Below are 22015 nucleotides of genomic sequence, written 5' to 3'. Positions count from 1 at the left end.
CTGTCACTCAGAAATGTCAGTGTTATAGAGGGACAGACAGCCGAGACACACGCACACACACACACATACGCAGAAAAACTACAAAATTGGTGTGAGTGGTCTTTGTCTGCATGCTGATCAAACACAAACGTGACGATCACAGAAGCATGAGGTGTTGAACTGATCCTTGTCTGTACAAATCTACACACACACACACACACACACACACACACACACACACACAATTTTCTGGTAATTGTGTAGTACTGGAAGCCTGGAAGTACTGGAAGTTTTAGGGACAAATATGAATAACTTGGAAGAGAAGATTTGGTGTCATGTGCCGATGCACACACACACAAACACACACACATACAGCGACAGAGTTCGTTGACAATGTCACAACCACAGTTACTATTAATCACCTGGCTGTCCCGGAGACTGTGTGTGTGTGTGTGTGTGTATGTGTGTGTGTGTGTGTGTGTGTGTGTGTGTGTGTGCTCATGCTGTTGCGCGGAAGGGGCTAGTGAGTGATGGCAGTGACAGTATAGACGGCATGTGCTGTGAAATGTCACCATGGCGATCGATGGTGTTTAACGAGGCTGGAGGCTGATCTGGACCTCATGCTAACATGAATCTCTCCTCGTCCTCCCCCCTCCTCTCTCCCCTAATCCCCCTCCACTCTCTGTGAGAGCCCGGTGGTCCCTTGGGAGAGGGATGAGGCCTTTTACCTGCCAAGAGGCTTTTGCATCTGAACACACACACACACACACACACACACACACACACAGGTATTTTGCGTAGCTCAAATCTGGTCCTTTGTTCTTCTCAAGAATCAAAACACAGGACACAGCCGGTCAGATTAATCAGAACTATTTATGATTTCAAAGTGCTGAACATAAAATCCAGTGAACCAAAGAGAAAGAACAAACAGGAAACTCAAACCAAAGAGGGACATTGAAAAAACAGCAACTTTTTTTCTTTTTTGTTTCTCTTCTTCAAAAAACAATGCACAACTCGTACCACAATATTTGAAAAAGCTAAAAACACTTCAAAATATTAGTTTTGTATATATATATATTTATTTATATTTATATTTATATCTATATAATTTGCTTTTTTCATATTTCAAACTGTTGCTGTGAGCGTGAGTGGGTGGTGGAGGCTCAGGGGAAGATCCCCGCGGAGCCGCGGTCTGAGACACAAACACAGGTCGAGCTGTTTGACAGGCTATGGCAGCTCTTGACAGTTTATAACACACCATGCATATGATCCTGGCTTCTCTAAGCGTACACACAAAGACAGTATGCAACTGTGTCCTCCACACTCTCACATGACCCCCCACAATAGAAACAAATAGAAAAAGAGCATGACTGCGGAATGTTCCACCCCTTGACGTACAGCTATCTGTCGAGCACCCTCAGCTCCCCCGCCATCGTCCAGGCGAGCAGGGATCAGGTGTGTGTCTGTGCCTCTAGCCCTTCTCAGGGTGTAAGTGCTTCAAAAGCCAATTTCTGTCCACATTTATTCCTCCTATGATTTCAAAATGAGTTGATGATTAAAAAAAATTACATACTAGAGCAAGTTCAAGTCTGGGTGACTCAGTCATCAATCATTAGTGCACGGTATCTCCCCTGCTGTCTAACGCCAGAAGGAGACTGTCTCATTTTCTTTTTAGCTACTGACAGTACAGGACACGTCTTTGTAATAAAATAAGTTTGTAAATTCAACTGGTGCTTCTCGGTCTCTTCCTTTTGTGGCGAGATAGCACTTATGAAATTGCACTTGGAATCAAGAGCTCTACTCAACAGCCTCTTCCATGTGTTTATCAAATATCTGCGTTCTGCTTTGTGATGTCTGTGCGTGTCTGCACTCACACTTTCAGCACAAAAACGTCCTCTTCGCCCCGTTCAGCGGGACGAAATACAATACACTGTTTGACTGGGACATCTTCAGCTTTGATAACATTCGATCACAATCACACCTCCTCTTCCCTCTTTACCAAAAAGTCGTCAGACTGGATGAGCCGGGCCAAAACACAGAGAAACAGTACTTATAAACCTTGCTTTCTTTTTTTATGCTGGATGAGCTGCCACCCAGATGGAGAGAGGACGGTAATAAGTCATTTTCCATTGTCCGTCTCAGCCTCCGTCATCCTCCCCCATGTGAGAAAAATAGGAGGATCAAATAAAAAGTGATAAAACATTTGAGTAATTGTCTTTTATACTGGTGAAAAGCATTTAGTTGGTTGTCCATTTGTGAAAAGACATTCTTGATTGGTTGTCCTGAAGAGCGAAAAGCATTTGATTGGCTCTCTCTGTTCTGCATCAGACAGAGTGGAACGAGTCTCTCTTCTGGACATGTGCGTGTGCTCCTCAGGGGGAAAAACACCTGAACAGGACGTGAAGTGGGACTTTCTCTGCATGGTCAGATCGGGCTGTCAGTAGGGCAAAGTGTCCAGGAATCTGTCGATCAACGGTGGAGGCGGAACCAGATCCTCCAGCTTCAGGTAGAAGATTCGTTGAAGGCCTTGGGTTCTCTGGGAGCGGAGCTCTGCCCTGAAACCCAGAATGCGACTCAGAGGTGGCACGGCCTTGGACGAGGACGAAGAGGGGCCACAGCCCAGGTGGTCTCTGAGACAGGAAATCACTTTATTCTGCAGCTCCTCGACCCGCTTTGAGTCCTTCAGACCTGGGACTTGCTCTGAGGAGAGACACACATGTCAGGACATTAATTTGTTAAACGGCAAAAATTAAGTCAGTGAAGAAAATAAATACACCCCCCCCACACACACACACACCAGAGCTCATTCAGCTACATCTTCTTTTATATTGAATTCCATGTCATTAGCCTCTATGGCTCATGGTCCTAACAGGCCTTAACCTGTCGCACTCACTACAGATCAATACACAGTCTAACCTAATAAGCCCCCTGTACACTGTTTATATGCACACTCTCTCTCTCACATACACACACACACACACACACACTAGCCAAACATATCTAACAGACACACAAATAGTCCCTGCAATTTAAGACACTGACAGATACAACAGTGCTCAACAATTAGCAAATTATTCGACCCTGTGAGCAGCCAAATGAAATTAGAGACACATCCGCACACATACACACACACACACACACACACACACACACACACACACACACACTGCTGCCCATAGCAACTCCAGTGGCACCCGTACCAAGCTTAATGTGACACTAACTCATTGTGCAGAGAACAGGGTGTCCAGCCCCCCCCCCCCCCCACACACACACACACACACGCACACACAACCCATGCTGCAGGGAGGCTGTCACTAAGACCAAGCTCACTTTGAGGTATCCATTATCCGAAGCCTATTTATTGTTTGTTTATGTGATTCTTTTGTTTGTTTCAGTGTTTGCGGCTGCAGAGTCACTCCAGCCCTCCTTTCACCACTGCTTTCAGACCTCTCACACACTCTCGCTCTCCCTCTCTCTCTTTGCTCTCCCTATCCCATCTTTCTCTATGTGCGAGCTCCTGGGGAGGGATCGATGGCTGCCTTTCTGCACAGGCCACTCTGAAGCAGTCGATCGCCTGGTGACTCTGGCGGCTCTGTTGTGGTAGTGGGCCTGTGTGCTTTGCCGAGGTGGCAGAGTGCCACTGAGAACAGCGCAGACGCCATTCCGGAGCTGTGCTCCACGGTGGGCGGGTCGATCAGGCACAGAGTTAAGTGCTCCCCCAGAGAGTGAGGACGGGGTTGGAGGGCTTAGACAGAGGGAGAGGAGGTGGAGGAAGAAGAGGTGGTGGGGGGGTGGGTGAGGTAGGGAGGCTGAGTGTGGGGGAGGGGTATTCTACCCATTACATGTTTATGTACAGATTATACAAACTCTGACGTGAAGGTGTAAAAAAATGAAACGTGAACACTTAATTGCACAGGCGTCACCTTGGGCTACATATGTAATTGACTGTTTCTAATGAATTTGTAATGTAAGTTACTGACAACTTAACTGTTGTCTCTTCTTTTGCATCTCAGATGTGTGTTCCCACAGAACGCCGTGACTCTCCCTCCATTTTTCACACATGCACACTGATTAGAGAGTGGGCCAGGTGTGTGGCAGGTGCAGCAGGTGCTTCTGGGTATCAGGTTCTGGTTTTGGGCAGGGATGTGTGAGAACACGCATGCACGTGTGTGTTTTTGAGTGTATGTGCGACGTTTGTGGACGTATCCACCTGATCACTGTCACATTGAATCAGCCACAGACAAAGCTCTGGACAAAGGAAAGATGGTGTGCGTGTGTGTGTGTGTGTGTGTGTGTAGATTTGTATCGGTGTATTTGTATAAAAAACGCCTGACAGTGTTTGTATGTATAGCAAGGGGCAGCTGTGAGCCTCATAGTAAGACAAGTTTAAAGAAAAGCTAACTGCTTTTGAAAATTTCACTTTGTCCTGATGGTAATTTGGAGAGTTTGAAAGTCGACATCACTGGCTTGTGTTTTTACCTGTGAGCAGTACGAGGGCGGCCAGGCAGGCGAAGGCAGAGGCGTCCAGGTTTAGGCTCTGTAGGTGGTTTGAGAAATCTCGGATGGAGTCCAGCCACTCTCCGAACCCACGAAGGCACTGGAACCTGTGCAGCACCAAGCCATTACAGAACACAAGTTTGTCCTCTGACAACACTGACCTGGGAAACAGAGAGAAAAAGGAAAAGACTCTGGTTAGATCTCTCTTCCAATGAAACGCTGCATTTTCCCTCATGTATTGTAAATATGGCTGGAGATACCGGGGCAAGGAAACAATTACAATAAAAACAATGAGAAAACCTGGCAGCACGCACACTCACACACAAGTGGGACACACATCAAACACAGGCATGCGGCTGATTAAGGTTGCGTTTTCCAAATTATAGCATTTTAAAACATTCCTGTTTCCTTTCGGCAGGGTGGGGTGAAGGGTTAGGGCACAGGGCTGCTCTGTGTGTGTGTATTTGCAGATAGGTAAACTGTTACGGCTTTAATGTGCCCAGGCTGCGGTGTGCAGTGGAAACACAAAGCCTTAATGAGGAAATGAAAAGGCTTCTCGGATGCATTTAACCATCAGCTACTCACGACACACAACATCCTACTCCTTCACCATCGAGCAGAGAGGGAGAGAACAAGCAGTGAGTGAGGGAGGGCTATGACTGGTCTTTATTAGTGCCTAAGATGAGAGCTTGGCTTTCTTCAGAGGGCTGGTACAATGTTTAGTTGGTGGATCTCAACAAGACAAAGCCCTGCGCAAAGATAAGACGGATTGAATATGCAGGACAAAGGCGAGGGCGGCTGACGTGGGTGGCTGGAAAACAGCTGATGGTGAGAATAGCGAGAGAAAGGAGGGGAAACAGGGGGGGTTAAAGAGGGGGAAGCCTCAAATTACACCCTGCACAAACATTGGTTTAGCAGTTATGAGGAGAAGATGAAATGCCATTTGTGTCCAATTATCCTCACTACGGTTTAAGAGGGCTACTCCACCCACTCTCGGCACAACACACGCACGCAGATGCTCGCACATCATCGGTTCCGTCAGCCGAACAAATATAGCTATCAGGACCAAGATGTTGGTCCATGAGCGAGAGACGGGAGAGAGAGATGTGAAAGCAGAGGGAGGAGAAAGGTTCACACATGGAGAGGACGCAGAAGGATGGGACGGATGTATCCTCTGTCACTAAAAAAAATTGAAAGATGAATTTATTTTTCAATTTCACTCTCTCAGGCTGAGATTCAAGTCAGCATCCTTGAGATACACACCTGCATGCTTGACAACCACCTTGTATATAGAATAACCTTTTAACTGTTTATTATAATGCACTGTATTCCCAGTATGTATGTTTATAGTCCATGTATGTATTCTTACTGTATATTGTCTGACACCTTAGTCCCTTTAAATTTCCACATTATCTGTTTGGTGCTCTCTGCACACTTATACACTTTCCAACAAAATAAATCAAGTATTGCATCAGTTTTATGGTTGCATCTTTATTTTTTCAATTTTGAAAAAAATCCAATTTATCTTGCTTGTTTCTAAAACATTTCCCTCAGATGTAACATTTTACCACATGCAACATAATGCATTTGAATGATGGGATGTATTTATTTTGTACCATAAATAAATGGGTGGAATTTAATTTGTAAAATAGTAAAACAACGTCTTAAGAGCAACAGACCATGTAACAGAATTAAAAGATGAAGCCAGTTTACTGTCTGTGACTCTCGGTTGACGATGTCTGCTTTGTAAAGCAAAGCAAAAATAAAGCCAACTAGAAGAGAACACGGGTTAAGAACAATGATAAGTGTCATTTCACAATAATTTGACCCATGCCTGATTATGAGCAGAGCTTTAGAGACAGGCTGGCAGACAAGCAGTCCAGCAGATGTGCACACACACGCACGCACACACACCGCTGGATGTCTGCCACACATTCCACTCACCCCTGACTACGCTGTCACCACGGCAATCAACCAATAACCACAGAAACTGTTTGGTAACGGGGTGCTTACAGCAATGCCGGCCCAGAAGAGCGGAGCAAATTTACTCTACACACACTGAGCACACACAGACGTACACACACACACACACACACACACACACACACACACACACACACACACACACACTCACTCACAAGCATATAGACATACACTCGTGGTGGGGGTCCGCAAGGCATCTGAGTTCAGTGTGGGGTCAATGCAGGGCTCCGTCGAGGTTGAGATAGCAGAGTGTGGGCCACGTCGTTTTTTTTTGCTCTCACGGAACAGGGAGAGAGTAAGACAGTGCCGTGTTTGTGTCTTTTCCTCAGTGCCGTGGGAGTTTGGCTGATGGGAACATGAGCAGTGTGTGTGTGTGTGTGATTATGAGTGTGTTTGATACAGGCCCCTATGAGTCCACCATTTAATGTGAGTCAGAGTCCCAGCCTGATCCCCCTCCTGCTGGGACTGTGATGCCACCACCCATCCTCTACCCACCCTGCACCTGGACCTACTCTGGGAGGAGGAGAGAAAGTTGGGACTCTACATCATCATTGAGTGCGTGTGTGTGTGTGTGTGTGTGTGTGTGTGTGTGTGTGTGTGTGTGTGTTGTGTGTGTGAGTAAGTGCACTTGTGAGTCTGACTGTGTTGGTTTCTGCCTTAGACAACAGTGCAGACAAAAGGATGAGCTTGTAACCCGACCCCCCCTCCTGCCTATAAATTTAACCAGCCACATGCCTTACAAGAGCAGGCCGGTAACCCAGGGCGATCCTGGAACTGAGATGGGCCGGGGCAGTCATAATGGCACCACAGGTATCCACAAGTGAGACATACACACACACACACATGCTTTTCCCACACACACACATCCAAGGACGCGTGAGGTAAATGTAGCTGACCCCCCCACCTTTTTTTTTTTATCAGTCAGCTGAATTGAATATGTATTTCCTTCCATAACAGCCCTTTTCAGTGTCTCAGCTGACTACCTTTCAGATGGAATTGATCCTGTCAATTCACAGTTCACAATGCGAGCACAGTTTCAGGCTGCAGAACGCACACAGAGCTCTCTGTGCGTCAGATATCAGACGAGCGGAGCGGAACTCTGTGGGTGTAGCTGCTGTCATAGCTACAGACTCCATTCATAATTTCGTTCATATGGCGATTACTCAGCTCCACTCCTCCTACTCTGGAGATACACCAACACATCAGCACGCAACTTTGCCAGCACAGTTACACGCTGTGCTGTGATGGTAAACCACATCCACTGCCTGCTGTCCATAACACTACATGAGATGCCAAATGAGCTTAAGTTGCTGAAGAAGTCGAAGGTGTGATTTAGAAATCTTGTGGAAGAAGCGATACAAAACCTACAGAAGTGTGTGTGTGTGTGTGTGTGTGTGTGTGTGTGTGTGTGCGTGTGTGTGTGTGTAAAGAAGTTCTCATCCATCTCATCACTGTGCTGTGTTGTTCTGGTATGAAACTGAATCTCTCTGGCCTCTTACCTGTGAGCCAGTCTCAGGACGAACAGCTCCAGGAAGGCAGAGTCTATGAGCAGGTTCTGATCATCACGCTGAAGCTCGGAGAAGCCGGGCAGCCGGTCAGCCCAGCACCTTGTGGTCTCCATCGAGATGGTGAGCAGCCTGTAGAAAAGCTGGATGTGCTCGGCGTCTGAGGAGGAGGAGGGAGGGTCGGCAGCACTGAACTGTGGGACACACAGGGAGGAGAGAAATGATTGAAAAACATTTACCAAAGCTTTATTTCTCAATGAACTCATGAATGCATTTGTGGAGCTGAAATGAAACAGGGTGGGTGTTGCGAGGGGCGTGTGGTACCTGGCTGTAGTCGAAGTCACGAGGCGTACAATGGGAATAAGCCCTGAGCACAGCGGAGAGCAGGCTGAGGGGTGGAGAAGGTGGAGACGCTTCTGTCTGCAGGGGGCTCTTTGGTTTGGAAGGAAGACGGCCTCGGCGCCCCTTCAAGCTATCAGTGCGCACCACTGTGAACCAGAGAGGATCGAGGTCAAGAGACAATAATGATGAGGTTGTTCAGCCAAAGCTGAACTTCTAGCTACTGAATGGTTACTTATCAGTATTTTGTGTCAGTGGAATTTCAAGAAGCTCTTTTCCTCAGGAGCTCCCAAACATTTCCACAATTCATACACAGAAGGCTACCAGCCAGCAGATGGCAGTGAAGCTATTCCACGGTCTGCAGACTTGTGTTCATGGGAAAGAGAAGCAGTGTGTCTGTGTGAGTTTGTTTGTGTTTATGTCTGTGCGTGTATATATTGAATGGCATGTAACAGGTGAGAGACCTCAAAGAAATGATGGCTGCATGAGGCTGATTTTACATATAACCCAAAACATCTACATGCAGCAAGTCCGATGACACAATGGAAAGATGGAGAGTGTGAGAATGTTTGAGCAGGTGGGTCACCTTTCCTCTGTTGAAGCTTTGAAACAATCCCACATTTAGAGGCATTAATATGATGGGTACTTATTGTCATAGTGAATTTTCCTTTTTGCTTCCTCCACTGAGAGAAGGGAGTTAGTTCTGCATGGATGTGTGTGATGCTGCCACAGGCCTGGTCATTAGTGCCTATTAAACCCTAATTGCAGACAAACTTCATGGACTGGAAGTCAGATTTGCGCTTCACCGCCCTGGTTGTGTGTGTTTGTTTTAAAAATCCAGATTGTGGTATATAGGAAGATCCATCTGCAGAAATATTATGATCATGTTTCCATTAGTGTATAATCACATGAAACCAAGAATCACTGTGTTTTCATAACCTTAGGAGCCCTTTATATCAACAGGAGAGGCTCCTCTTCCACGAAGTCTGCCATGTTGTATTTCTAAGGTAGCCCAGAATGGACAAATTAACTACTGGCTCTAGAGAGGGCCATTCACTTTTTCAACTGTACATTCCCTGAACGCCACTGTAGGCTGTTCCATTTAAAGAGAGGGTGAAATTCATTTGGCTGAACCATGGAACCTCGCTGCTATAGATGCCAGTGAATCCTACCGAACCTGTCGTGTTTTCAGTGGGTATATCAGGTGTGTGTGTGTTTGTGTGTGTGCGTGCGTGCGTGCTCTCGTACCTTCCTTCACCATGCCCACACTCAGACACTTCTGGAAGCGGCAGTACTGGCAGCGGTTGCGCCTCCTCTTGTCCACAGGACAGTTCTTACTGGCCAGACACACATACTTGGCGTTTTTCTGCACGGTGCGCTGCAGAGGGAGAGAGAAGAAACATGCAAACCGATAATCAGCCTCCAAACACAATCATCCACCTAATATTTGATTTGTCTAATTCAATTTCAGCTTTTTTTCTGCCTCCCCATCAAAGAATGAAAGCGGAGGCTCGCAGGTCAGATTTTAATTACGCGCTGAAAGGCGGCGGTGACATCAGTATAATTAGATAAAATTAATTTTCCAACAAGACTCGCCTGCAGGAGGGACAATTTTATTAGCGCCCGAGTTGACAATGGGGACCGAGCGCGTGGCGTGCCATGCCGTGCCGAGGCGGGTCCCGCGAGACAGGGGAGGGGGGGTCGGTAGTGGGGGGCAGCGGCCGCACGAGCTGCGTGATAAGATAGTTTGTGAAGCTCGCGGGTCAGCTCGTGGCACCTCCGGGCTCACGCGCATCGCGCTTCTTCTCAATGGGTCCCGCGGGAGCTGTTTTCTCCTTGACTGGCTCGCGCGATTATTACTGACCTTATTAAGATGAAATCAGAAACGGGCCACGTGGGAGCCGGGTGCTCTCCCGCCGCGCGTGGACAGGAGATGACTATAATAATCAAAATAATAATAATAACAGAAATGCTGGTGAATGGCCGAACGTGCCCGCGCGCAATCACTCAACGAAAAGTTCCCAGAGGAGAATAAGAAGTTGCTGATATTTTCACTGTCAGACACTGAACTTTTTATTCAGAGCAGAGTAAGATGGTGCAGGAGGAGTCTGTTTAAAGTAAAGTAAGCTGGAGTAATTACCGATGATGCAAAATAACCTGACTGACACCTGACAATGACTATAGTCTGCTATCACTTCATGTCCCAGGTGAGGCCTCCTGAGGCATGTTAAAACTCTTGGGCACGCCTTTGCCTGAAGTCCACACAATAACTCCATGTGCACAAAAATAAAATCACACAACGCTCACTGTCGCTGTCAAGCTGTGCAGACTCGACTACAGTCACTACAGCAAACTATAAAGCAAACAAACGGAAACACGCGCAAAGTGCCGTAGCCTCCCCTCTTCTTTAACGCCGCTAAAACACATCAAAACAAATAGATCCAATTAGGAACCCCTCGCGCCACACATGCCCGCACCCCCGGGAGACCAATAACACACCAATTATTTCATATGCTCCGGCGCGAGCGCGGAACTGGCGCGTAATGGTCGCCAGCGCCGGATGAGAGTGGTTGCCATGGCGCCGCAGATCACTGTGAATGTCCTCCTCTCGTCCCCTCAATGGTCAGTGACCCGTGCGCGCAGGGATAAGTTGGTTATGGTCATTAATGTGGTTGAGGGCAAAAATAACATCCGTTTAGTGGAAAGTCCGAACTGAACATAAGGCTGCATGAGAGGACGCACTAAGACATGCCAGCATTTATTTGCACCTTTACACATTGTGTTTTATGTTGAAGTTGTCCAGTTGCACGGTGACATCCACACACTTGAGCTCATCTTTTAGAGTGACAGTGACACTTTGAGTTTTGGGTTTTAAGGTTAACTGTTATTCTCTCCATCTTTTGTACGAAGGGCTTTTCCCCCTGCAAGTTCTTCCCTCAGTGACCCTCTTGGCCTAATTTATAGCTGGCTCCAAGAAAAGCCTGAGTTTGAGCTGATCAATTAAAGATAAATGAAGCTCTCATGAGTGAGTGCTGGTGTGTGTCTCCTGCTGTCTCCTCCTGTCCTGTCTCCCTCCACTCTGCTGCGTGTGTCCTGTGACTTTGCTTTCTAATAGGCGACATGGAGAACTGGCATCTCCACAGAGACGCCACATATCAGGGCTGATATTGTAACTTATCCGTCTCTGATACTCATCAATGGGCTGCATTTATATATGTGCAGGGAGGAACACACACACACACACACACACACACACACACACACACACAGATCCAATTATCCCAATATGATTAACAAATCTGTAGATCTTTCTATTTAGGGCAGTAGATGAGTGGATGTGCTGGAATGTGGAGTAAACTTTACTTTTGTTTAATTATGTGTCCGGTACACATGTCTCCTCATGTTATCTGCTTAATTTCACTATATGGGGACAAAGTCTGGCATATTTACAATTTGCTTGCTATCAGAAACTCAAACCTTGGGGTGGCAGTATTGTTTGTGTGGGTAAAAGAGTCAGAACTGAGGCATGACTTATGTGCACTTAAAGCACATTCACAAATGAACACTGGCTTCCAGAGGCTCACATGCTGCGGGTGCTGTGGGGCTGGACAGAGGCATGCAAAGGCAGATTCTTGACATATAACATGTGCTAATGGCCGTGGCTTAAATTAAAAGCCTTCAGGGACTCTACTCCCCTTCCTCCTCTCGCTGTCTCTTCTATCTACTCCTCGCTTCTGCTTCTTCTTCAGACTCATTCTCTGTCTGCAGAGAAACGGATGGTTTGTAAAAATATGTAAAGGTAGTTTTATTATTATTTTATTTATGGGATTTCATAACTATAAAAATGAAACAGGTAGGACATGCACATGTGTTTGTGTGTGGATACAAATGGATGTTTATCTTGAGAGGTGTTCGTGGTGAATGAATAAGATTGTGTCTTCTTGCTGAACTGAACTAACCATTTATTTTGACCAATAAAACCACAGCTAGAGTTGCTTCTCTCATAATGTTTGTATTATACTGAAGGCTGACATCCAGTTTTTAATTTTAAAAATGAATTAATTTATTTCTGAATAGGTTCACTGTATTAATGGGAAGCATATGAATGGAACACATTATTCTGACAAAATAATTAATCAGGAAAACTGAACTTCTTGTTTAGGAGCTATCCTTAATTCACAGAGAAAATGTGCTTCAAATTGCACTAATGAAATGAAAATAAATTACAGCAAACCTATTTTATGGTTGAATGTGTAATAACTATTCAAGAATAATTAAATATAACCAGGAAAATATTTTTTAGGGGACAATAAAACTATCAGGATAATGGACGTGATAATATGAATATGGAAAAAAAAGTGTGAGTTTCTGCTGTTACATCCTGTACAACAGAGACTCGATACTGTATGAACAAACATGTTTTTCTATATGTGCATGTGTGGTTGTGTGCATATGTTGTGTGTGTGTGCATGGTTGGCTGCATGTGCATGTGTGTAAAGGAAACATAGTGAGGTTTGACAGGCTGTTTGGCTGCAAAGCGCAATACAGCAAGCAGTCAGCCTGCGGCCTGCTGCCACCAGACGCTGCTTCCATTAATTACTAAATAAAAACAAATTGTGAAACTAATTGAAAAGAGGGATAATTCATTTCCACCTACCAGAGGCATTATTCAATCACCTCTGTTTGCACCCGGCTTCTTGCTGTCTCTTAATTTCCCTCTCTTGTCTCATGCAACCAATAGAATGCTTAACAAGTGTGCATTATAATTCAAAAACTGTGCAAAGAAATGACTTCAGTAAACTGGGATTGAGTGTACTATATTGTGCTTGAAGTATTGGACTACTTGCATGTGCAGGGGAAGTTTGTTGTCATGTATAAAGGGAAAAATCTGTCCAACTAAACACAGTTCCTCTGTGATGTTAAACGGTGCGGTGTTGTACAAGCACATGTGCAGTGACTTGGAATGTGAGACACCTACATGACAAGTGTTAGACTGAATCATTTGACGGAGCAAATTTCAAACTGAGTCATATCGAGTGTTATGTCAGTGATTGTGGTCAATTTTGTAGTCACTGGCTCACTACAAAGATGCTGAAAGGAAAATTTAATTTCAAGGAAGATTCCTTTTCCACGGCACTTTCATCATGCTCTATTTCTGCGTAGCTGAGTGTCAAACGTGGAGAGCAATTTTCCTTGGTTGTGAGAGAGTATATGTGCTTTTATCACCCGTGTTCTCACGCAACACAAGCAATCACACACACACACACACACACACACACATGCAAGGGTTGCTGGGAGAGCCGACCCCTGTGGGTGTGTTGTGCTTTCATAATGACTTAAAAGATAATTTAGCAAGTAGGGTCTAGAGTGGGAGTGAGGCAAATACAGCTTCCATTGAAACACATCAGTTTATGGATACTTGGTAAAATTTCAAGGTGGATTATCAATTATGGAAATGCTTGTGGATCTGTTGGAGGGACTGAGCGCACAGAGAAGAGGAGGTAGACTGGGATCATGTCTTATTGGAAACCACAAGATCAACTGATATAAAACCAGAGTTAGCTTTCTCAAGAAAGGACAGAGTCACTGATTCACAATTTTGTATTTGCAGTCACTGTTTACGCAGTGTCAAGCTTTGATGATGCCTTTAAAGGAAAGATGAGGGCCTGAAATTGTAACAATGCCTCTTTTTGCAGTAACACTCTCATATGACTTAAAAGTTTTGAAGGAGTTTTACCTTGAAGAAGCCTTTGCAGCCCTCACATGTGCGTACGCCGTAGTGCTGGCAGGCTGCGTTGTCCCCACACACTGCACAGGTGCCCTCCCCTTGAGGGCCACGCGGAGGAGGTGAGGGCAGGCTGTCTCCCAGTAGGGGGCCACAGGGCCCAAGAGCCAGGGAGCGGAAGGCGAGGCTGCTGCCCCCGGCCCCACGATGCAGCTGGTACATAGGCTGGTCCAGGGGTGGACAATGAGGATGGGAGACCGAGGATGACGAGGAGGAGGAGGAGGAGGAGGTTCGAATCAGACCTCCTCCCAGGCTCTCATAGCCACCAACGCTGCCACCACTGTGGGGCGGTGAGTGCTGGTAGAAGTGTGGAAAACGGGGAGACTTGAGGGGACCTGTCTCCAGGCTGGAGCCCAAAGAGTGGGGGTGCGACGGAGGGGCCAGGGAGTGTTCGTCCCACAAGAAGGAGGTGCCAGGCTGGGGGGGAAGAGATGGAGTGGTGGGAGTGGAGGGGGGAGACTGTTTAAAGTGCATGGCGGAGTACGACATGGCCTCCAGTGCCGGAGCAGTCGGATAGCTCTCCTCCTCCTTTTTGATGGTGGGCCTGTGTGTGGGCATCTGGTAGAGGCAAGAAGACTTGGGCTCGTAGCTCCCCTCCACAAACACATTGAAGCTGGGGAGGGAGGTGGTGGCCGCGGCGGCAGAGATCTCACCGCCACCCAGGTCCAGCTTGGTGTAGTCAGGGGTCATGAGGTCAGAGCTGTAACTGTCGCCCTGGTAACTGAAGGACTGGCCAGAGTAGGCTGAGCCTGGAGGGGCGGGCCCATACTGAGCCTGCACACAGGGCATGTCTACCAGGGAGACAGAGCACACACGTAGGTTAGAGATACGTGGCACATCAGACCACATGTATTCCAACCACATCTAATTCAAAAAGCCTTTTTACGGTGTTAGTAGAGATTTCAGCTGTTTGGCAACAATCATTAGTCAGAGAAGAGAAATTAAGGACATATTAGTTAAACACTGATTTGAACAGAGAAGCAGGACTGATGCACAGCTGAGGAACAATCCTACAGTCAATCTATAGGATTCGACTCCTCCAGCAGCACATGCACACAAAGGTCGTGCTACACAGGGTCAACAATTAAATCAGTGAATGACAAAGCACAGCTCTATTGGAACAGTTTTTTGCAACTTGTGAGGTATCCTTTCAAGGGATTTAAAAAAAGAGCTTTGAACAAATCTTTCCATTTACTGCCATTTACTCTATTTCCTGTTCCCACTAACACTTTTTGCACTTTGCTGAATGAGTAGAGCAGAAATATTTGGAGCACACACACACACACATACGCTGCTGCTGATTCTCCCTCAGTTAGTTCAGTTAGAGGAGCTGCAGTTCACCGATGAGCAAAGCAGTGGAAGTGGAGATCCTGTCCAAGTTTGTGTGTATGTGTGTGAATGTATGTGTTTGTGTGAATGTATGTGTGGGTGTGTGGACTCTGGTTAGCCAGATGGCAACGCTGATGCGATAACATTAAACACTAATGGAACCCCATGGTGGTGTTGGATGCTTTGCAACACACACACACACTCACTCAAACAGTGGTTCCTGCAACTATCCTTGTTAGGACTATGGACTTTCCTTCATTGTTGACAACATAAACAAACCCTCATCCCGAACTTTAACCATGACGAATTCATGACTAACCTTTACCTAACCACCATTCACAGCTTAGCCCTGGCCTATAGACATCACAAATTACCTTTGGACGAGGAATTGGTCTCCACAGTGTCCACTGGTCCTGACAAGGTCATTGTTTATACAGTTCAGAAATCTTTTCCTGAAGCACAAGCTTCCTCATGCACCATATGAAAGAACACACACACACACTCACACACACTGGTAAATGCAGACACAGATATTTCCTCTAACTGCAGCAGACGCCAGTCAGTATGTCTTGACTTCCCCGCCCCCTTGATTTAATTCTGACAGTCAGAACAACAGACCACCAACTCATACTCTCTCTTTGTGTTTGTGTGTGTGTGTGTGAGAGAGAGAGAGTATGTATGTGTGTGTGGTGGTCACTATATGGTCTTTCCTTATCAAACTCGTACGTAATACGTAATACACTCCACCTGCATTTGCGTGCGTGTGTGTGAGTGTGCACGGGCTAATCGCGGCCATGGGCTTTGTGGTGTTTGCTCGTGGCTCTCGCGCAGGGAACTGTCAACACTGCTCTGCTCCCATTGACGCCCAGCATGCGCGCGCTCTGCCGTAATCGGCCGTGCTCCTCGCGCGTCATGTTTGTCTAGTCAAATACGGGACATGTCGCCCCTGCTGTTGTTAGAGCACACACACACACACACACACACACACACACACACACACACACACACACACACACACACACACACACACACACACACGACAAGGAATTAAAGACCATTATTTTTTATGAGCAGCTCCGAAATAAAAGTCCTCTCATAACTACTTAAACCCCCATGTTTTTCTAAATAACTTCTACTAATAAACTTCAAGCAATAACATATTTACCCCCAAATACCCTAAAACCTTTAGTTTGAGGTCAGATGCCTAACATGAATGTTACTCAGGGTGGAAATCAGACTCATTTTAGTTGCTTCATCACAATCAAATAATACCCGAGGAGCTGTTTTGACTGTGGAAACTGAAAAAACACAAGAATGACTCAAAACCTTCATTACTGAGTAAAAAGAAGAAAAAACCCGAGGGACACTCTCAATACTTCATTCCGTCACTTACTCATATGTTACTTTATTTATACATAGGCTAATAGTATATTCTCTAGATTGATATTTGTCATTCTTTGAGTAGATGTATCCAAGTGGAATAAAACATAATAATCCATCTTTTATGAAAATCATCCCTGGATAAAACCCACATGTTTGGAGTTTAACTTTAAATCATTTTCTGTAACAATTCACTATTGAGCACATAATAGAAATAATTGTCGAAATAGGGAAAATTAGATGCAATATTTTTTTTAAACTGAGGATATGAGTCAAGCTGCAGGCCTGCGTGTGTTTGACGTCATGTTTTTTTTTCTTCTGCTAGTGACCAGCTCTTCAGCCCACGTGGAAAAAACACACATGCAGCATTGTGGGCGTCATGGGGCATTTCTGGGCTGCAGCCTACTTAAATAGTTTTGCAACCGATTAGGCATCAGAGGAAGAAGAAGAGAGAAAATGAACAGAGAGAAGAGGAGACCACAGTGCGGACTCTGTGTGATCTCTGTGCGTGTGTGAGAGTGTGCGTGTGTAGAAATACAACAGGGTTTAAGTTGAGTTTGTCTAAGACAGTTAGAGAGAGCAAAGAATGTTGTAAAGCAAATAGACTACACACAATACTACAAACTGTCTGAGGATTATAATGGTTGTCATTGTGTGTGTGTGAGTGTGTGTGTGTGTGTGTGTGTGTGTGTGTGTGTGTGTGTCAGGTGAAGAAAAAAGCCTTTGATCATCACATAAATACGCGCACGCACGTTCACGCATGCTATAATGATGTTCAAGATGTAAACATGAACCTGCATATGCTCGCTGCGCCAGCAACATGCGCCCTGATCCCGGGAAGAACCTGTCAAACCACTTGTGTCTGCAAACGTCTCATCCTCTTCGGTGCTTTACATGTGGCGCTCGCCACACACACACACACACACACACACACACACACACACACACACACACACACACACACACACACACACACACACACACACACACACACACACACACCACTAATACAAATGGAGTTGTGTTGGTGGAGCATCTCTACTTTTGTGTTACCCAAGAAAATCCATCTGCACACACTCCAACACCACCACCAGATTGCATTTGATACACTTGCATATACAAGCAGGTGTGTGTGTGTGCGTGTGCGTGTGCAAGCAAGGGGACAGACAACCCAAGCAGTCAGACGCAGGTGGTGCAGCAGAGTGAGGCGAAGGGAAAGTGTCTAACCTCGAGGTGTGCATTTCAACTGGACAAACTGCAGCTGTTCCAATAACTGAGCGCGCCTGCTCATTGTCAGAATGCCATAGATCTAACAAATAAAAATATGAAGTTGCACACATCAGCACAAAAACACTTTTATTTTTAATTCTCTCTTGTTCGAATTTAGTGGACCCCCCCAAAAAAATACACAACCACACCACCAGAGACTTTATGTTGAATTTATAAATATCAATTTTTAAGTGTCTTATTTCTGCAAGTTTTTTTATTGAAATGTGAACTCAGACAAATGTTACTAAATTATATCCTGTTATCTTTAGATTTAATTTTGTTTTGGTCATTTTTTAGGAATATTAATCATTTTTCGCACAATTAAACCAACCAAGTATACCACACCACAAAATCTGCACAAAAAGAGACATGCGCCAAAAAAAGTAACTCTGAAACAAATAGAAAGAAAGTGAAGAGAAGAAAGAAAGAAAGGACTGTACCTGGTGAAAGAGCTTCGCGCTGAATGGTGCTGGGTGTCCGGTGTTGAGGGGTGGCGTGGCTGCGGCCGGGACAGGGCTCCTGGAGCGGGTAGGGCTCGGCGGGTGTCGCAGTGGAGGTGTCCGATCGCCGGTGCTCCGAGCAGGGCTGGGCGCGCTCTTCCGAACCTGTGTCTGGAGGAGAGATGTCCGGGTTACAGCTATGTGATGACAGGCTGAATGAAAGAGAACCGTCACCTCCACTGCAGCGACCATCACAACACACACACACACACACACACACACACACACACTGAACTATAAATTACACTGAAGTGATTATTATTTTAATAATAAGAAATCTTGTCTTCGCGATGCTTCCCAAAACACAAGTTTGCGCATTCTCTGAGAGGTGGAACTGCACAAAATCCACAAAACCGCAAAATACCTGAGCTCAGATTAAATGTTTCCACAATTTAAAAAGAATAACCAACAATTTCACTCTACACTAAGGAGACACAAACAAATACAATCTGACCGATGGAGTCAGTAAATCGGATGAAAAGAAGCAGAATAAAGAAAGAACTTATCAACTACTTCGACAGAGCCAGATGTTGTTCGACCGAAATGTTAGAAATGATTGAAATTATTCTAATGAAGGAAAGGAGGACGATTTAGACATTTAGATTAACAGCAGTTTGATTCCCTGCTGAAAAGAGAATATTAAGAACCACAACTGAGGACTTCATGCTCATTTCAAGACTTGCACTTACGTGGGTGATAGGTTTCTGTCTGCCACTTAGCATCACTCCGTTATTATTCTAATTTTCATTTTGTGCTGCAAAAGAGAAATTCAACCTGGCGAGAAAAAAACTATGGACCATAACTCCTACAAATACAGACCTACAAAAGTGATAACTTTTATAAAAGCAGTCTGAGCCAGTGCGTCCTGCAGCCCATCGCGTTTCTTCCTTCTGATCACCGCCGTGTTCGGCTGCGCAGGGTTCATCCAGAGGAAGAGAGAGAAATGTGGAAGTTTTTGCAGAGTCGGACCCAAAACCAGACCAGCGGACTCCTGTGTGCCGCGCACCTCCAACTCCCTCACACTGCAGCAGGGCGCACGACGGACGGTGGATTTCAAGGCCCAGAGCGCCCCCTTTCTGTCACACACACTTTCTCATAAACACAAGTGTGTGTCTTTTTTTTTTGGCCAGACGCACACAGACCCTCTGGGAGCCGGGAGACCACATCTCACCGTATGCATCTCAATAGTATCTGTTGACAAGCTGCAGCCCTCATAGATCAGGAGCTCACAGTCACCTGCAGCAACAATCTCTTGTCTTTGTGTCAACACATCAAACTCGTCCCCTTTGTGAGGCACTTTTCTGGACCTACCTTTTTCTGAGATAACCCTTTAACAATTCTTCTGATGGTTCTTTGGTCAGGTTATGACATCCAAACTTCTCACGGAACATTTTAAAGATGTTAAATTGAAGATGGCAAACCGGAGTAAACAATCAAGTCAGGCTGTGTAACACTTATTTGATTAGGGTTGATTTGGAAAAGTTTAGCCATTATTTAATTCTGTGTCGTGGAGTGATTTATGTGCAGAAAAAACATTCAAGTAAAAAAAAGAACAACAACAGAAATGAGATCATGTTTGATTCAAGTCAAAACAGCCTCATTCTAAACTTTATTATGAATGTGACTGTGCGCTCTGGTCTTTACCTTTGTTAGGGGTTAAAAAGTCATATTCACTTGTAGATAAATTGACGTGTTTGTGTAAAGTGAGACACTCAGTCTACGTTTTTAATGAACAAGTGGTTCCCCCTCGCTGTCTTTTCAGGCCGAAGTCGGCCGGTGTGGGGCTCTGGCCCTGCGCGCACCGGTAACCAAGAGAACGACATAAGAGCTGCAAAGCACGCGCCCCGGAGTGCCGGTAGCCCCCGGTAAGCCCCTTGCACCAATAACGCCGGGCAGCGCGAGGGTTCCAGCAAACAGAGACAGAGAAAAGAGGGGACATAAAGAAGAGACAGGAAAAATATGTGAGTACTGTAAATCAGGTCTGAGAGGGGAACTGTCAGAAGTGCCTGCGTGCATGCGTAAACCTGAGTGTGTGAAAGAAAGAAATGCCAAATCAGCAAGTTACTGGAGAAGCGTAACTCAGCAGTGATGTTTTTAAAATTAAAAACTACGTGGATTAGACTCTGACTCTGTTAACGAACAGATCCAGATGTTTCTACTTGAAGGGGTTCAGTCACTGGATGTATTTTCTGGTGAAATGATTTTTCTCTGCAGTAGGAATCGTTTCCTCACAAAGACCGTGTGACCGTGCTAATTTTTGAAATTGTCAGATGACATGTGGAGGTTTTACTTCGACCCGGGTTAGGAATCATATGCCTGTCAGTGGCATGACATATAAACACAAACACACCCACCATTCCACTTTACCCCACAAACACACCGGGTCACATTTATACACACACACACTCACAACACAACCTCCACAGAAAATCCTACACCAGACACAAAACCCCCTCCACATGGCATGAAATCAAAAGAGCTTTAACTCGCCTCTTTCTGTCTGGATTTAGGTTAGTCTATTCACTCAGACCATTAGTGCTTCTGTCTGACTCCACTGTCCATTGTGTGAGTGAGCGGCATCTGATTTCCATGACAACCATAAAGGATATGGTGATACCTCCACAGCTCAAATTAAATTTCGATTTCAGCTTCATTTGCTCGTGGCAACAGAAACCCCAATATCGCGCGCGCGGATACGATATGAGCAGCTCCACGCGAGCTGGAGCCTGACATATCAACAGGTTGCAAGTTGAACAGACCAATACACACCAAATTTAAACTGGACATTAAATGACATTAAGACAATATATAACCTAAATTACGCGTGGAGCTGTGCGTAAAAGTCCTGTCATGGCGATCTGACAAGTGCGCGACACAAGCAGGATATCAGTGATTCATTCATTCACAGTTTACTTACTGGTATGCTGTAGCGGTTCCGTCTTTACATGTGGCAATAACCTCGCATGAAGTATCCTATTCCCATCCAGAATAATCACCAAGAGTCGAAAGATACATTTACAGTGAATAAAAAAACTGGTAATATTGGAGACGTACAGGATGCATCGGCAGCAATAAAAAGTTCTTCCTCTTACTTTTTGTTTGTTAAAGTAGAAACAAAAATAAATTGGAAAATGGAAAAAAAGTGATAATAAAAATAAAAACTCCCGATGTGAGGAGTGTGTCTGCGTCCGTTCCCGCGAGCCGAGCGTGTCGGTGCTGCTGGGAGATTTGCAAAGTGTCGGGAGTTTGTAACGCGACTTTGTTTATGTGCGCTCCGTCTGAGCTCGGGGAGAAAGTCAAATAGAGCATTTATGTGGGCTCTGCCTCCACACAGAGCGGCTGGTATGTGCGCTACGTCAATGTGACGCCATGGGAGAGGTGACGTCACTCAGAGTGGACTCCCCCCCCTCCCTATCTCTCTCCGTACAGTAGACACATAAGCCTCGCCC

The 22015-nt window shown here is 45.5% G+C and overlaps 1 protein-coding gene across 5 annotated transcripts; it reads right to left on the bottom strand.

The window, feature by feature from the left end:
- Positions 1-833: 833 nt before the first annotated feature.
- On the bottom strand, positions 834-21864 carry nr4a3 (nuclear receptor subfamily 4, group A, member 3). Of its 5 annotated transcripts, XM_069537426.1 has the most exons (10): positions 21659-21864; positions 21484-21539; positions 18507-18677; positions 18025-18106; positions 14041-14879; positions 9552-9681; positions 8289-8452; positions 7959-8158; positions 4459-4637; positions 834-2679 (listed from the first exon to the last, which is right to left on the bottom strand). In XM_069537426.1, the coding sequence occupies exons 4-10, from the start codon at positions 18086-18088 to the stop codon at positions 2417-2419; spliced, it is 1839 nt and encodes a 612-aa protein (XP_069393527.1). In that variant the 5' UTR covers positions 18089-18106; positions 18507-18677; positions 21484-21539; positions 21659-21864; the 3' UTR covers positions 834-2416. The 5 variants fall into 5 exon arrangements, with proteins under 5 accessions (XP_069393527.1, XP_069393528.1, XP_069393526.1 ...); XM_069537427.1 differs by lacking the exon at positions 18025-18106 and having other exon boundaries at positions 21659-21784; XM_069537425.1 differs by lacking the exons at positions 21484-21539; positions 21659-21864 and adding an exon at positions 19256-19396.
- Positions 21865-22015: the final 151 nt, after the last annotated feature.

The sequence above is a fragment of the Paralichthys olivaceus genome, chromosome 13 (genome assembly GCF_024713975.1).
Source record: "Paralichthys olivaceus isolate ysfri-2021 chromosome 13, ASM2471397v2, whole genome shotgun sequence".
In the NCBI taxonomy this organism is placed as follows: domain Eukaryota; kingdom Metazoa; phylum Chordata; class Actinopteri; order Pleuronectiformes; family Paralichthyidae; genus Paralichthys; species Paralichthys olivaceus.
The sequence above is the reverse complement of the archived record's forward strand: the minus strand, read 5'-3'. Positions and strand labels throughout refer to the sequence as shown.

Coding starts and splice junctions, on each gene's coding strand:
- nr4a3 (XM_069537425.1), bottom strand. CDS start 19,288: ATGCTAAGTGGCAGACAGAAACCTATCACCCAC. Junction 18,678..19,255: donor GACAGAAACCTATCACCCAC/GTAAGTGCAAGT, acceptor TCTCTCCTCCAG/ACACAGGTTCGGAAGAGCGC. Junction 9,682..14,040: donor GCTGCAAAGGCTTCTTCAAG/GTAAAACTCCTT, acceptor CTCCCTCTGCAG/CGCACCGTGCAGAAAAACGC.